General features: G+C 33.6%; 1 protein-coding gene across 1 annotated transcript in view; it reads right to left on the bottom strand.

Moving 5' to 3' along the window:
• The window catches only part of LOC106710027, a 30,187-nt gene extending 18,597 nt beyond the window's left edge, over positions 1-11,590 (bottom strand). Inside the window, exons 1-2 of the mRNA XM_045685362.1 lie at positions 11,498-11,590; positions 310-884 (exon numbers count right to left, since the gene is read on the bottom strand). Coding sequence (XP_045541318.1) covers positions 310-834 — 525 coding nt within the window. The 5' untranslated portion in view covers positions 835-884; positions 11,498-11,590. The remainder of the gene's footprint in view (positions 1-309; positions 885-11,497) is intronic.
• Positions 11,591-13,894: the final 2,304 nt, after the last annotated feature.

Consider the following 13,894-nt stretch of genomic DNA (forward strand, 5'->3'; position numbering starts at 1 on the left):
CAATAATAGATTTTTGGTATCACCCTTAGTGTTTAAAAAGAAAAGGAGTTCACTGACACAACATTGTAACGACGTTCATTTGACATGGTTACAATAAACATGTATTCGAAATTTGAAATAAGCAATTATGTAGTTCTAATTTCAAAATAAAATTAAGTTTTTTATGCACGTCGTTACAAGGTTACGTTGTTGGATTTTGATGAAATGTCAAATGTGTCGTATTAAAATGGACTAAATAACCTCCTGAGCGAAACAAGACACAATCCAAAAAATCTAGAAGTATTCTAAAATTAACATGAATAAACTCACCACTTCATCTTCCCTTCCGCTGTGACTCGAATACATGTCCTCAGGCACAATGTCTTTGAATTTATAAACATTATTGTCTATTGTAGACAACGAACCCGCTTCTGTGACGTCAGTACCGTCAGCATCAGTTAAACTATCGATTTTGTCATCTACATTTTTATTCGGTTGACTGTACTCGTAATCTACATTCGCAAATGTCTTAAGACCTAATGCTTCTGGTATGTCTATCACAGCTGTTGTTGTTTCTACTGTTATGTTTACTTCTGGTGTGTCTATTTCGTATTCCATTTCTATGTCTATTTTATTCGTATTGTTTATCTTTTGATTCGTTTCAATTATGTCTTCGGTTGTGTTGAATTTTTCTTCTGTTTCACTGTCTATTTGTTTGTTGTAACGTTCGTCTGTTACGTCACGTGTGACGTCACTGTCTATTGCATAGTTCTCGACTTCACTGTCACATAGGGATAGGCTTAGTATATTAGATATTACTAACACTAAAGTTAATTTTTCTTTGAATGATGCCATTTTTGTAGTACACTATTTTAACACTCGCACATCTCTCTTGTTTAGTTTACCTGAAAAAAGAGTAATTTTGTTAATGTTAAATTTGAACTAAAAAGTGATCGATCCCTCTTCTCTAGGGATTTTTTGATGAATGGTTTAAAATCACTTATTTCGTTTGTTCAGTGTTTAAAAGCGCCGCATTCTGAAATTAGTAATGGGTAACTCAACCAAAATTTATGACCCGCAGATCAGCTCACGGCTCACATGTGTGAAACAGATCAATTAACCGGCTCAGCTCTATTTGTAGCTTTATAGAATTGCTTATCACCAGACATTTCGTGGCTCGTTGATTCGCATAGTAATAGTAAATCGCGATGAGCTGCAAGTTGCTAATTTAGTCGTTGAGTTGCAAATCAACGGTTTAAGTTCATCTGAACTTATGAATCGGTTCAGAGCTGATATGGTTAATGTTAATGCATTTGTTTTATAAGAAAGATGTTGTGATTCTCGTTGCAATTGTATTAAGTATTTGCACTATAATTAAATTGTTTCCAGATATTTTATACCTTTGTAAGAGAGACCTTTTTCCTTTGAACCTTGTATTTTTTATAACTGTTATGGTATTGCTATATAGTTTAAACCTTGGCCGTTCAGTTACACGTTTTATAACTTGTGACAAAGTGCTCGTACTCGTACATTCTTTGGGTCAAGTACTTTTTATCTTTTAAAACCATATTTCATGGTCGATTTACTACACTTTGTTTGTAAAATAAGTAAGAAAGTAAATAGGTTAATTGATTATTAAGGGACTCCCTTAGTAGATTTACAGTTGGTTTCTGAGATGAAAATCTCTGTAATAAAACATATCGTCATCGGTACTGGTCACAGAAACCCACGTTTATTTTTAGATTGTAAAGTATTTATTTCTAATGGTTACATGCATTCTAAGGTAAGTCTTATGACTTTTATTCAGTTACTAGGTGTCGCCCGCGACTCCGTCCGCATAAAATTAAAAAAAAACAAAGTAGCCTATGTGTTCTTCCAGACTATGATCTACATCTATGCCAAATTTCATCAAGATCTGTTGAGCCGTTCTGGAGATACATTCAAACAAACATCCATCCACCCATCCATCCAAACATTCGCATTTAAAATATTACTAGCTGTACCCCGCGACTACGTCTGCAAGGCATTAAAAAAACGTAATAAATAGCCTATATGTTCTTCCATGTAATCTGACTCAGATTTCATCAAGATCCGTACAGTCGTTCCGGAGATACATTCAAACAAACATTCGCATTTATAACATTGGTAAGATTTTGTGAAAATTGTGCGATATAGTTACCTAAATGATACTGTGATTTAAGTGCAATTAATTTTATTAAGTTATGTGAGCAACTAGAAATATTTAAGAGCTAGTGGTAGTCCGTGACTTCGTCGTCGCTGAAAGAAATAGCCTATAGCCGGACATATTAGCTACCTTCCAATTAAAGTCCCGTCAGATTAGGTCCAACCGTTTCGATGATCACCAGGAACAGATACGGGATTTTCGGACAGGACGGGCAGATTTTTTTTTTATATTTCATATAGCCATTGTATTTTTTTTTTAACTGTATAGCTAATTATTACAAGCGTGAATGCTTACATATAAAAATTCTTGATTCCTGTAATGTCGTTTACATTGGCATATGTTTTATGAACCTGTTTCAGAATGCATGCAAAGAATGGGAGATAATATGCTTATTTAATTCAGTGTCAAAAGCGAAACATTGAAAAAAATAAGACGAGATGAAATTTACAAACTTGATTTCAACACGTGCTCAATTATGGTACCAGGTTCGATTATTTTCTATATATATATATTAATGTTGGTTCCGTAGTGTGAAAACGTTGTAAGAGTAAAGTGTGCAAAACTTATTTGTCCCGATGAGAGACGGTATTGCGGCTAGTCATATCAATATGGCAATTTATAAGAAGAAAAAACTTGAGAGGTGTCAAGGGACACCCGGATGGAACGAAGTTCCTTTCAATTAATTAGTGAAGGAACCAATGTTTATTCTATGAATAAAAAACTTAAGTCTTCACAAGAAGTACATTTTATTTCTATGAATTTTTGTTATATATTGTCACGTCGTTGCCATAGTGAAGTAGCGCTCATTTGTCGTTAACATACTTACTATAGCAAAAAGTGTCGTGACAACTTTTCGTAAGAATTTTTTCCGTCTAGCCCCCGTTCACAACGCGCGATAAGGAACTTCGTTCCAAAAAGATTTTTAGTCTTTGACATTGTCAGGTTATAATGTGCTAGTGTTATAGTGCGACAGGTTTATATAAACGCGGTAAGAGAGGCGCTGCTATCGCGGTTTATTCTGTCAGAAAATATGCAAAGCCTATGGGCATTGAAAATGACACAAAAATGAAAAAACAAGACAAGATAGATACAGTAGGACAATATTTTGTGTGGCTAGTGAGCTATTATATTTTAGTTTGTCTTATGCTCGGGTGAGTTAACTTTGTCGTTATTATAGGAAAATATTTATATAGGCTCAATAGTCGTTTATCGGACATGTATCGGCCACATGTCTTATCAGATCATGCTTAAATACTTGTTTATTTAAGATAGATATATATTAATAACTAGTTGTCGCCCGCGAATCCATCCGCGCGGAATTAAAAACAAACGTAATAAGTAACCTATGTGTTCTTCCAGACTATGTTATACATCTGTGCCAAATTTCATCACGATCCGTTGACCCGTTTCGGAGATACCTTTAAACAAACATCCATCCATCTAAACATTCACATCTATATATATAAAAGAAAGTCGTGTTAGTTACACTATTTATAACTCAAGAACGGCTGAATCGATTTGACTGAAAATTGGTGGGCAGGTAGCTTAGAACCAGGAAACGGACATAGGATAATTTTTACCCCGTTTTCTATTTTTTATTCCGCGCGGACGGAGTCGCGGGTAAAAGCTAGTTTATAATATTATTAAGATAGTAAGATGTTTTGTAAACCGTACCAAGGATCTCTGAATGCATTGACGAAAACCGGGTCCCGAAATTCTGACATAACTATCAATGAGTCATCGCCCGGTCCCTTGAAATGTATTTGGAATAATGATGCAACCACTTGAGCCCAGTTGCATTGAACTTGAGAATATCACTATTATTATGGAAGAAATAACATACTTTCGGACAGAAAAACTTTAAAGCCTATTCTTTAGTCAACAAAAATCTACTAGTCTTCTAGTTATTTAAAAAAAAAAAAAACAAAAAAATGGGACCCACCTGCAAGCACTTCCTTTCGATTAAAATAATTTTTATCAAAATCGGACCACCAGGGGCGGAGATTCGCGGTAACAAACATAAAAAAAAAAAAATCAGTCGAATTGATAACCTCCTTCTTTTTGAAGTCGGCTAAAAATAATAAACCTGACTGGCTTTACTACTGACACTCAGGGGAAAAATACGAATAGAATGACATCTCACTCGTTAAATTAGGTTCAGTCGTTTATGATACAGGATGTTACAATGGTAATACTTCTTGTAAGTTTTCACTATAAGTCTTAAGTTCTGTTTACTATGTCCCCTACTACTACAACTCACTTTTGCATTAAACTTTCATATATTTTTTTATCCTCAATTCATACAATAAATTGGAACCTTGAAATTTAATTCAAGTTACGATTTCCTCTATGAAATCTCAGTTTCTTATCATGCAATATTAAACCTTGGAAATGCTACAATGACCTTTGAAATGTTGCCAGTATTTTATTCTAAAATGTTTTACCTAAATGTTCAAGAAAGACACAGTCTATAGAGACAATTTCTTTAATAGATATACTACTAGCTAATGCATTCGGTTTGTTCATATCTGATAATAAGGTCAGTTCTAGGTACATTAATATTATAAACAAAAAATTGTATGTTTGTCATTGCTAACATTATGAAGAGGTAATATTTAATTGTTTGTTTGTTTGTATTGAATAGACCCCAAAACTACTGAACCGATTTGAAAAATATTTTCGCTGCTGGAAAGCGACACTATCCCCCAGGTGATATTAATTGCGCGAGGACGAAGTCGCGGGCAATTGCTTGTAAGCAATAAACTCAAAGACTATTGAACCTGTTTCAAAAATTATTTTACCCTTAGAATGCTACATTATGCCTGAGTAATATAGGTTTATTGTTATTTATTGTTATAAAATGACTTAAAAAAAAACCACCCATGTGAAGTCGGGACAGTCAGCTAGTTTGTACTTTTACCAGCCCATATGTAAGAACTGCTCGAGGCTGACTCGAGGTATGTAAGGGATGACTAGGCCTCAGTCAATTACGCTGATCCACTGCGTGTTGACTTCACAAATATCGTTGAATTTCTACGCAGATATGTGCAGGTTGCGGTCACGATATTTTTCTACACAGTAAGAACTTTTTTTATACTTTCAAAATATTGGTCAGTTTTTTTTAACGTCCGATTTGAATTTATAATTGTAGTTACAATTTAAACAAGGTGTGTTTGGTTTTGTAATAGCGAGGTTTTTTATTATCTTATAAAATAATTTTATGACTCAATTTGTATTCTAGACTAAGAAACCTGTTCTCCAATAAATTTAATAAGTAACAACTTGCATGTTAAGTTTGCTGTTTGTGTTTTATCCGACTGATAGTGATAGGTAAGTAATTTTATTGCGTATTTATAGTACGACGTACTTATCTGACCCGGTAAGAGAAACACAAGACATGATATGACAGCTACAGAATGTTCTTGTGGCACTTTTCAGTGATAAAGTCTGCAATAATCGCTGCTGTACGTAAATTTCTCTCGACCGGTGCAGCACCACGACCATACAGAAGACAGCCGTGAAGTGGAGGCATATTAGTATTAGAAAAGGATGGAAAAGGGAAGTAGACTCTACGGAAGACGGGGTGTACAGGGAAGGGAGATGTCCACTTGCAGTACTCTTTTCCTTTCTTTGGAAATGTCTGTGGGCAGCAGTCAGCTTATTAAGCGAAACCAGGTGGCAGTTTGTTTTTTTGCCAACTGCAATACTGTAGTGTTAGAAATAATTAGCATTTAGTTTCACTATGCCCACCGGGTCAGAAAAGTTTGCAGGTCTATCTATATGTTCGCTCCATTGTAACCTTGTAGTCTATATGACTTGACCGATTTTGTAGTTTGTGGTGTCATTCGATTCTTATGTCCCAGTGTCAAAGGTAGACAATTAGCAGCTTTCTTAATTAATAGTTTCGAAGCAGTTTTTATTATTTTTGTCAAAAAAAAACAACTTTCTTCTCGAGTACTAGGACGTCATACGTTATAAGGAACTTGTTTTTAATAGCAGTATAATTTTATATCTGGAATTAAAACTTGGTCTTCCGCGTGGTTAATTAATATTCGAAGTGCATCGTACGTGATGTTTTCATATGCCATTCATTATCTCCTGGTATGTGCTTGTTGTTTACTGTCGTATGTTCACGCTTTTGATATGTACAGGGTGGGAATTAACATTTGTCCCAACATATTATGTCGCAGGTCCCAACGACTGATCCATTATTTAGTTAAACATCTAAAGCCAATTTGTTCCAATAATACCCAATACAATCTTCCAACATTTGTTCTAATGTAAAAGATAATTCTTTAACAAAAACAGATAATGTTTTAATCGGGGATTTTGGTGTTTTAATCGGGGATTTTGGTCTCTGAAGCCCACGTTATGTCAGCTTCAGCAAACATTAATGCCAATATTGGCAAAATGATTTCCAGTACTTGGTCGCATCACGTTGCAGTCATCTTCCAACATATGTCATGTTGGCCAATGCTCCCGGAAAACCTAGTCCTAGAATATGTAATGTACGTCCTTGGTGATACAGTATTCTGAACATGTTCTGTCGGCTCGCTTGTTCCATACTATATCTTTATTCTTCTGACATATTGCGAGTGAGATACCTTGTCTCCTGTTCATTGTTATTGTTTTTTTTTTATATTATAAAGTGGTGAACAATCAAGCGGCCAGAAATGGCTAAAATAGGGAAATTAATGCCCATAGACATTTTCAAGAAGTTAGAAGGTTTTAGATGCATTGTATACCTTCATAGGTTAGGGAATGTAGCGCAAAAAATACTTCCCCTTTCAATACTGCTTCACCCTTCCATCCTATTGCTATTTATTGTGTTTTGATGAAAAAGGACATCGCAATAAAGTATTTAAAACGAACAAATATGTTTTAATGCTTAATTTTATAAATCACTAGCGGTCAGAATTAAAAAAAAGTATTTTTGTAACATGCCCGCATGAATCAGCTACCTTCCCGTCAAAGTCCTATCATAATCGGTCCAGCCGTTCCAGAGATTACTCGGCACAAACGCGACCATATGTACAGACAGACAATTAAAAAAAAAAGATGATTCAGCTGCTAGCTTCAATTTTTTGTTGATTTCGATAATAATAAAATGTTTTAAAACCACTGTTCTTATGAATGGCTATAAGACCTAGTATTTTGTGCGTATTTGATTTTCGCCATTTTGAGGCTCATGGTAGCCGTTCCTCTAGTATTGATGATGGTCATGGGCGTCTGTGACCACTTTTCATTAAGAGTCACCAATCAATTGCCACCAATTCATATAAAAATACTCAAGAACAGCTACGGTCCGACGATCTTACGGCGCCTTTCTAACATTGAATGGGTGTGTGTAAGCTGTTGTAATTTATTTTGCCTTTTTAACACCGGGTCAGATAACTTTGACAGACTGTTGTTCACTTTGCATTCAATGATAAAGATTTGAACATCTGTCAGCCACTTAATATTCTAAGTCCGATTTTATAGATTACTAGCTGTCGTCCGCGACTCCGTTCGCGCGGATTAAAAAAATGAATTAGTAACTTATGTGTTCTTCCAGACTATGTTCTACATCTATGCCAAATTTTATCAAGATTCGTTGAGCCGTTTCGGAGATATCTTCAAACAAACATACATTCATCTAAACATTCGCATTTATAATATTATTATTATTACACAAACATGTATATGTTACTATAATGGACTGGATTTTCCATACTGCATATACACACATATATAAAAGCTTTAGCAGAATATCAGTGTATCTGCCCCCATGGCAAAGAAACATACAGCTGAGCAAAGGCCCTATCTGTTCTGCATTGCAACGCTTAGGATTATTATTATTATTTGTTTATGTACATTACTTTTCGTGTCCTTAGTTTTAATTATATCAGTGATCTTTAAATTTTAGTTTCTTTTAATGTTTTAATTTTTAAGTGTTGTAATGTCTTTGAACGGATTAAATGTCTTATTATTATTATGTACTAGCTTTTACCCGCGACTCCGTCCGCGCGGAATAAAAAAAAATAGAAAACGGGGTAAAAATTATCCTATGTCCGTTTCCTGGTTCTAAGCTACCTGCCCACCAATTTTCAGTCAAATCGATTCAGCCGTTCTTGAGTTATAAATAGTGTAACTAACACGACTTTCTGACTATATATATAGATATATATAGGTATATGTGTGTGTGAAAACTCTACCGAAACTAACAGCAAGATACTAAACAACATATGTAATTTCAAACCTTAATAAGTTTAAATATTTCACAAAACAACTTGCCCTTTTCTTTGCGTAGTGTCGACACAGTATGTATCTTACTAATATTTTAATTTCGAAAGTTTACATGTATTGATGGATGGATGTTTGTTAAAAGGTATCTTTAGAATGGCTGCATGTATTTCGGTAAAATTTGGTATAGATGTAGAACACAGTCTGGAAGAATACATACATACGAATGGATCGTGCAATCGTATTTTATTTATATTGTTATTCATTATTTTCTATTTTATAATACAAAAAGGATAGAACAGGTTGTCATCCCTTTCATTGTAAATGAAAAAAAAAAACTTGAGAGGTGTCAAGGGACACCCGGATGGAACGAAGTTCCTTTCAATTAATTAGTGAAGGAACCAATGTTTATTCTATGCATAAAAAACTTCACAAGAAGTACATTTTATTTCTATGAATTTTCGTTATATATTGTCACGTGGTTGCCATGGTGAAGTAGCGCTCATTCGTCGTTAACATACTTACTATAGCAAAAAGTGTCGTGACAACTTTTCGTAAGAATTTTTTCCGTCTACCCCCTTTCACAACGCGCGATAAGGAACTTCGTTCCAAAAAATTAGATAAAATACTTACGCTGGCATTTGTTTTTTTTATAGATTGTTTATAAATAGAGAGATTATCGAGTCTTTTATATTAATCTTGTTTCAATGGTCGGACCGGTTTTTAGGCAAACATTGGAAGGTCATTTTAGGCGACATGTCGAAAGCAAATACATGTTTAATTTTACCTATTTTGAATACATTTTTAAGAAGATATCTCCGGAACGCATCAACAGATCTTGATGAAATTTGACACAGATGTAGTACATAGTCTGAAAGAACACATAGGCTACTTATTATTTTTTAACTCCGCGTAGATGTATTCGCAGGCGAAAGCCCGGTGAGAGAGACGCCTTTATCGCTTTTTGTTCTACGTAAAATACACACGAGACAAGGTACAGTCTGACAAGCATATTGTGGCATATCGACATTAAGGGGCGTCGATCTGCTATTGTTTCACTTTTGTGTACCGGGCCAGATAAATTTGTCGTACAATATTTGAATATCTGCATCGGTAGCTCAGCACTGGCAATCTGCAGGTCCTGGATTCGAATCCCGCCATTTACCAGTGTGTTTTTCGATTTACATAAGTACATTTTATCCGACGTTCTTACTGTGAAGGAAAACATCGTGATGCACATATCTGAGAAGAAATTCAATGATATGTGTGAAGTCATCTCGCACTTGACTGTGGTTGACTATGACATAGTCATCTCTAACTTAGGATAGATACCGAGACCCCCAGTGGGGACGTATAGTGTGCTGATGATGTCTCAACATCTGTTAATAATGGAAGATATAAAGTGTACTGAATCAATATGTAAAGGTAGTACATAATGATTAGATCTACATTTATATCGGTGATTATTTCTAAACGTGTTCGTGATCTTAGGTCATGCGTATAATTCGTGTTTTAATATAGAGATCTAGGAAACCTAGGTGTTATTAAAAATATTAATTTTAAAGCGGATATATAAAATCGTTATGTATTTTTAGTGAATCTAATTTATCTTAGTTTCGAGATATGTAAGATAGAAGCTAAATTACTTAATAACAAAATAGCTCTTTGCATATGTTACTGTGAGTTTCTGAGACTAGAATCATCATCTATATATATAAAAGAAAGTCGTGTTAGTTACACTATTTTTAACTCAAGATGGGTCGAACTGATTTAGCTGAAAATTGATGGGGAGGTAGCTTAGAACTAGGAGACGGACATAGGAACTTTTTTATCTTGTGTGCATTTTTTTTTATTCCGCGCGGACGGAGTCGTTGGTAAAAGCTAGTTTATAATATTAGTAAGATTAGTATCTCTGTTATGTCAAAGATAATGATGTTATGTTTTTCGTTTATTTTCGGAGATTTCGGTCTCAGAAATATACGCATAATACATTGATATGGTCTTATTCTGTCACTAATTGTGAATGTTTGTTGTCTTGATTTTGTTTTGTTTTGCGTCATTTTTGTTTTTTTTCTGTTTGTTTTGGATAAAGATAATTAATCTTCTTGTTATTGTATGTTAAATTAAATATGAAAAGTTCATTTTAATAGTTTATTTTATTTATGTAAATTATGTTACAATGTACGTTGTGTAATTACGTTGTTGTGTTTTGTTTTGTTTTTTTTCCGTAACACGAAGATTTTTATCTACGAGTCGTATGTGATTTTTGTTTTTTACGTTAATCTATAGAAAAAAAATTATTTGTTTGTTTGCATTGAATAGACTCGGAAACTATGGAATCGATTTGAAAAATTCTTTCACTATTGGTACATAGCCTATATATATTTCTAGATTTATTTATTATTCGAAATAAAATTGTCGTTAAGTTTTTTCGCATCTAACTTTTATATAATACTAGTTGTCGCACGCGACTCTGTCCGCGCGGAATTAAAAAAAACATAATAAGTAGCCTATGTGTTCTTCCAGACTATGTTCTACATCAAGATCTGTTGAACCGTTCTGGAGATACTTTCAAACAAACATCTATCCATCCATCTATACATTCGCATTTATAATATTATTATGTAGTAAGATATGATAATGACTTTCTGTAATATATTTATGTTATCAAAATATCTTACAAGTTACACTAAGTTAATCTTTAACACATTATCGATTAAAAAACTGCAAAAAAACTATATTTGCAAATGTTCTAAAAGATTTAATATAACAGAGCTTTTATATACTTTTATAATCTATATTCAATTAAAAAAAAATTGTTTATAAAATAAAAATTAAACGTTTTTATAAAATTTCTTATCACCTCCGTTGAAAGTGTAAATTTGCAAAATCTAGCGCACTTCCTTGCTGGCGTAATTAAAAAAAATAATGTTTTAGTTCACACTTATAAAGAAAATAATATTTATTTTTAAGCTCAAAGGATATTGTACACAAACTTGTATATATCCAAGTTGTTTATAGCAATTAAATATTTAAATTATCAACTGAATTAATTAAATGTACGAACATTACCACACTCCCGTCACACCGATATCATAACACACAACCTACCTCAAACTATCAAATGTCCTCGATCGCACAAAAAACGCCACAAAGAAACTTTTATTAAAAAAATACCACGTTAGCACACACATCCGATCGTCACGGCGACTTGTTCTCAACTGACACTGGCAGCGACTCTTGCGCAGGTGCTTTTATGCGACAAGTCAGGTGTTGACAATTTTTGTTTGTAGAGGGTCGCGCGGGTCCAGTTTTGTCGTACTTTTTAAGTACGTCTTGTTTTGCGTAGGTCAACATATTACGCGAAATTTGTTTTTTTTTTTTTTAGTTTTTAAGAATTTAATCAATAGTTATTTATAGTAGAACCTTTATATCTGTCAAAGGATTTCTTTTGCTACAATCCTGTTGAATCTATCGTCCTTTCAATTCATATAATTTCTGATTTTGATTACTCCTAAAGTAACTCTTTATTGATGTTTAATTATAGATTAAAATTAACAATTTGGAGAAATAATTTCAACAATTATACAATTATATTTTAAACATTTTACACTAGTTTTTTTTTTTTTTTAGGAAGTCGGTAGTCATGTAATTTTTGAGCTTGCATTTATATTGCTCGACGAAACAATCAACAGCAATGTTCAAATCAACATATTCTTCGTAAGAAAACGAATATTTCAATATGTTTTTTGTTTCTGATGTTAGTTTTTTTTTATAGATTTTTAAATGTCAACTAGCTAAAATTATTTTAAACTAGCTCTCAAATAATTTTTACCCCGTTTTTTATTTTTTTATTCCGCGCGGACGGAGTCGCGGGTAAAAGCTAGTTTATAATATTAAAGAAATTTTACGGGCCGTACAATAACTTACCCTGGTGTAGGGCTATGTTACTCTGGTGATTTGTCATTTTCCAATTATTTATCTATATAACACACTAACTATGGTTGTTCCGGACCACTTTAGTTATCATTATGGTCACCACAAAAGAATGTATAGCCCACCCAAGTTAAGTATGTTTTGCAATATCTATACATATAAAAGAAAGTGGTGTTAGTTACACTATTTATAACTCAAGATAGGTCGAATTGATTTAGCTGAAAATTGACGGGGAGGTAGCTTAGAACTAGGAGACGGACATAGGATAATTTTTACCCCGTTTTCAATTTTTTATTCCGCGCGGACGGAGTCGCGAGTAAAAGCTAGTCTAACCATAGATGCGAAAATACTCAATTTGTGAGCATACTGCAAAAAGAAGGTGGTTATCAATTCGACTGTATTTTTTTATGTGTTACTGCGAATCTCCGGCCCTGATGGTCCGATTTTGATAAAAATTATTTTAATCGAAAGGAAGTGCTTGCAGATGGGTCCCATTTTTTTGTTTTTTATTTTTTAAAACAACTTGAAGACTAGTAGATTTTGAATTTATTAGTACATTAATAGTTAATTTAGAAAAAAAGAACTACTGATTGTATGTCTGTGACCCTAAGGGAAAGAACAATTCACAACACTGAATGCACATGGGTTGATTAGACCTGTAAAATACCAAGATTTCGTCTGATGAGTGTGAGTGTCAAAGACCTAATTTTAGTCCCCTTTCCCTTAGCTTTTTCTTATAAGAATGGGAACGGGAAGTTGATTAGACGAAGACGGATGAATGTTTATTTTTCTGTAGAAATATTTACATATATCTACTAGCTGTCGCCCGCGACTCCGTCCGCGCGCAAAAAAAAAAAATGAAAAATAGATGTTGGCCGATTCTCAGACCTACTGAATATGCTCACAAAATTTCATGAGAATCGGTCAAGCCGTTTCGGGGGAGTACGGGAACGAAAACTGTGACACGAGAATTTTATATATAATATTAGAAGATACCAAAATTATGAAGAGGCAAGATTTGAATGTTTGTTTGTTTGCATTGAATAGGCTTCGAAACTACTGAACCGATTTAAAAAATTCTTTCACTGTTGTAAAGCTACACTATCCCTCGGTGACATAGGCTGTTTTACTAATTTTTTTTAATTTCGTGCAGGTGAAGTCGCTGGCAACAACTAGTTGTTTATAAATGTTTATATTACATCGAATGTTGTATTTTTGTTCATTTAGGTTTAATATCAATTTTGAATCAGTCATTTATTATTCAATTTTTATTTTATTTATATAAATAGATGAATCCATGTATTGTTTTTATATAACAATAACTATTGTGACCATAGATTAATTATAATAATGAAAATGCTTGATTGATTTTCATGTACTTTAATGTAATGTAATTTTAACAGTGGTAGACGTCAGCAACATCTTTTACAGGAATTGGTTATTGAAAAAAAAACACATTGGCAGATGGCGTGATTCGAACCCAGAACTTACAGATTGCAAGTCAAATCCTTAACCTCTGAGCCACTGACTCTCAGTTACACGGGGCTTTGGGTCTATGGCTCGCTTTAATTA

Source organism: Papilio machaon, chromosome 29, assembly GCF_912999745.1.
Source record: "Papilio machaon chromosome 29, ilPapMach1.1, whole genome shotgun sequence".
In the NCBI taxonomy this organism is placed as follows: Eukaryota; Metazoa; Arthropoda; class Insecta; order Lepidoptera; family Papilionidae; genus Papilio; species Papilio machaon.